At 37.9% G+C, this 3,416-nt stretch overlaps 1 protein-coding gene across 1 annotated transcript; it reads left to right on the forward strand.

The window, feature by feature from the left end:
• Window positions 1-369: 369 nt before the first annotated feature.
• Window positions 370-2,816, forward strand: LOC125179289 (the record flags this gene model as incomplete). Its single annotated transcript, XM_047884868.1, has 3 exons — window positions 370-566; window positions 1,802-1,923; window positions 2,703-2,816. Coding segments are annotated over exons 1-3 (360 nt in total), but the record flags the coding sequence as incomplete, so codon positions are not given.
• Between the last annotated feature and the right edge of the window lie 600 nt (window positions 2,817-3,416).

A 3,416-nucleotide genomic window follows, 5' to 3' on the forward strand; every position in this document is an offset into this window, starting at 1 on the left:
CAATTTTTTCATTAAAATAAAAATCATTTTTTCAACATAGTACATTTTGACGTTGTTTCAACATTTAAATCATGTTGACATCCAACAACGAGATCGTGAATATATATAGTATGTGATTTTAAAGTCAGAATTTAATACAATTTCAATGAAGAAACAACATCAAAATGAATGATGTTGAAAAATGACGTTGCTTCAATTTTCATTCTAAACTAATAATCAACATTATTTCAATGTCATGAGTTTCATTGATTCAACCTGACACTGCCTGCTGGGTTAGGACAAGTGAATTTTGTTGCAAATGTTGAAATTAAGGCCTCCTTTTTAGCCTCAAGTGCACTCTGTACAATTTTCTTTATCCCTCCAGTGTTATTTTCATTGCTGTTAACATTATTCACTAAAAAACTTCTACCTAATTTATTCACAATTCTCATCACATTTGGTGATGGCGTCCAAAGAAGGCAGTGTTGCTCTGCACCAACTCTCTGATGCTACAGTCAGGAGTGGCAGATGCCCTGAGCAGAGCCTCACTCAAGTGGCTCCTGGTGGCAGCAAAGTAAAGTCTGAAGGTAAGCCTGATTCCATGTGCCTCACAAATTAATTGTTATGATGCAAAGGAGGAACAGAATTCATGTAAGTTTGTCAGATTTATTTCTCATCTGTAATTATTTCTTAGGAGTTTCAGTACAATACAGGGTCATCAATATTTAGTGTTACAACTTTGAGTGGTTAGAACTATGAAATGAAACACAATTGTGAATGTTTGAAAATTTATTTATGTAGGCAGAGGTTCAGAGATACAATTCCTACAATTTCATTCAATATGTCCACCATCTGCATCAATAACGAATTGTAGACGCTTGGAGAAAACCTTACACGAGTCACGAATGACACTCTGCGGGATTTTGGCCCACTCCATCAGCAGTTTGACTTTTAGGGAGTCCAAACTGCTATGGTGAACGTTCGAGACCTTGCTCTCAAGGTATGACCAGATCCCAAAATCCAGAGGATTCACATCGGGTGACGATGGGGGTCATTTATCTTTGGTAATGAAGTGGGGAACATTCTCGGACAGCCACTCATGAGTCGATTTGGCCCCATGGAATGGTGCAGAGTCCTACTGGAACGACCAGGGACGTTTTTTGAAGTGCTTTTGTGCCCAGGGCAACAATGCACCAACAAGGATGGCATCTTGATAGTTCTTCTGATTCAATTTCACCCCTTTGTCAACAAAAAAAGGGGACCCCTTGAGGACTCTGTTACGGCGGCCCAGACCATCACTGAGGTCGGGCATTGCTTCCTAGTCACCACACGGGATCCTTCGTCCCATTCTTCGACCAAATTCTATCATTTTGGGAGTTGAAGTGGTGTTCAACATTGAATATGTTCTCATCACTGAAAAAGAGGTTTGGCAGCGTGCCATCATGAATGCGGGAAAGAAGAATCTTGGATCTTTGGAGGCGTTTGTCAACAACTTGAGCAGACAGTTGGTGTTTTTTGACATGCTTGAATGGGGGACAACTTTAGGTCCTTCCAGTTAACAGTTAACATGGTTTCATACAACACATTTGACTGTTTTGCGAGTGTATTGATTTTGGAAAAACAATGTAATGCTAAATATTGATGACCCTGTATTTGATAACAATGTTGGAATATGCCACCTCATGAGTCTCACTCATCCAAGTGATATCAACATTTGTCTAAAGCTCACATGACTCATTAATATAGTGAGCATTATATTTGCTATGAGATATCTTGCTCCATAGCCCAGTGGTACCAGTACACCAATGTATATATTTTTCAGCCATGGAAAAGGTTGATCCTTCACCAGTCCTCGAAGTTCCTGCTATCTACATCAAGGAGGAACCTGAGAATGAAACTGAAGAAGTATCCATCAAAGAGGAACCATTCTTAGATGGAAATGAAGTAAGTTGAGTTGATATGCAAATAAATGTTTGGCAAAGTATTAGAAATTCCCACATAAATTTTCAATAAATGAACAGCAGGATGCTATTTATGTAATCAAATCTCTAAATTATGCATGAGGATACATATCTTAACCAAGTATTTAGTCTGAAATATTGAGCAATAATAATCAGGTATGAAGAACCCTAACCCTCAACCTGATTATCCCTCCAGTCCCAATTGGGTAGAAGTTGTGGGAAATTTGATTTATTATTACTTGCATCAGGATTTATATTCTAAGAACAAACCCTTATTTTTGTCTCATAGTTTTCTTTAGTCAAATAACTATGATATGTGATGGCTTTTATTTTCCGTATATAAAAATGAAATGTGGTGGCCACTATTGGCCGGAACCATGAAAAACTGTCCACATACAATGCAAAGAAAGAGGTGCTGAGAACATTTATGTATGCCAATTGGATTCAACAAAATCGCACTAAAAGGGCATTTACTTCTGAAATTGCCACTCAATTTCATATTTACTTGCAAGCAAATGGCAAGCAAAATCTTTGTATGGCAAGATTTTGAAGATATGGCAAGCAAAATCTTTGTATCATGAAGCATCAAGATGAGGAAACGTTTTACAGCCAGTAATTTTGATGCTACGACATCCATATGCTGTTGAGGAAATTCGGAACTTGCAGATAATTCTATGAGAAGTTGTACATTACATCCTATCTAAAAATGCACGTATCACTGTCAGCTACATTAATATTTTCCTCCACTTCGCTTGTCCCCAGGCCTCTTCAAATCAACATCTTCCTGGTGTACCATGCAAGACAGAAGCAAAAGTTGAGACTCACGACCCCCATCCAAACTCCTCACAAAACACTTCTGCTTTGTTGTTGAATCAGGTATATATACATAATTTTAGCTTTCACTATTATACACTATGACTGAAAATTTTGAAACATTTTACCAGTTCCTTAAGATGGCAAATGTTTCATTTTATTGTGGGTATTTACTAATGATAAAATTTATGACTTAATAGGTGCTGGTAGTGACACTAGGAACAAATGTCATTTTCCCAATGCATTTAGTCCTGCAAGTGAAACTTAACAATTTTTGGTCTTCAAAGATATATGACAATTCATTTCCCCTAAGCAAGGATCTAAACCTGGAACAAAACATTTAGTTCAGAAGGAAGATGAGGGAATGCACTTGAACCTGTTGCATTAAATGTAATATCCTTACACTCCTCATGTATCTGAGATCACATCCAAGAACGGATGGAATGGGTAATAATTAACATCACACAGCATGGAACGAACGGAAAATGGATGGCTTGGGTGCATGGTATGAGTTGATGAATCACTCTGGTTGCATTAGTGTAGAGGCTGTTGCTGGCCAGCTTAAGACTAGTGCTGGTCATGTTGTTTGGTAGGATTGGCTGAATGATGTACAGATTGTCATCCAAGTTGTAGGATTGGTGGTTCTGTCATGTTATTTGGTGG

This window comes from Hyalella azteca, unplaced genomic scaffold (assembly GCF_000764305.2).
Source record: "Hyalella azteca isolate HAZT.00-mixed unplaced genomic scaffold, Hazt_2.0.2 contig16370, whole genome shotgun sequence".
Lineage (NCBI taxonomy): Eukaryota > Metazoa > Arthropoda > Malacostraca > Amphipoda > Hyalellidae > Hyalella > Hyalella azteca.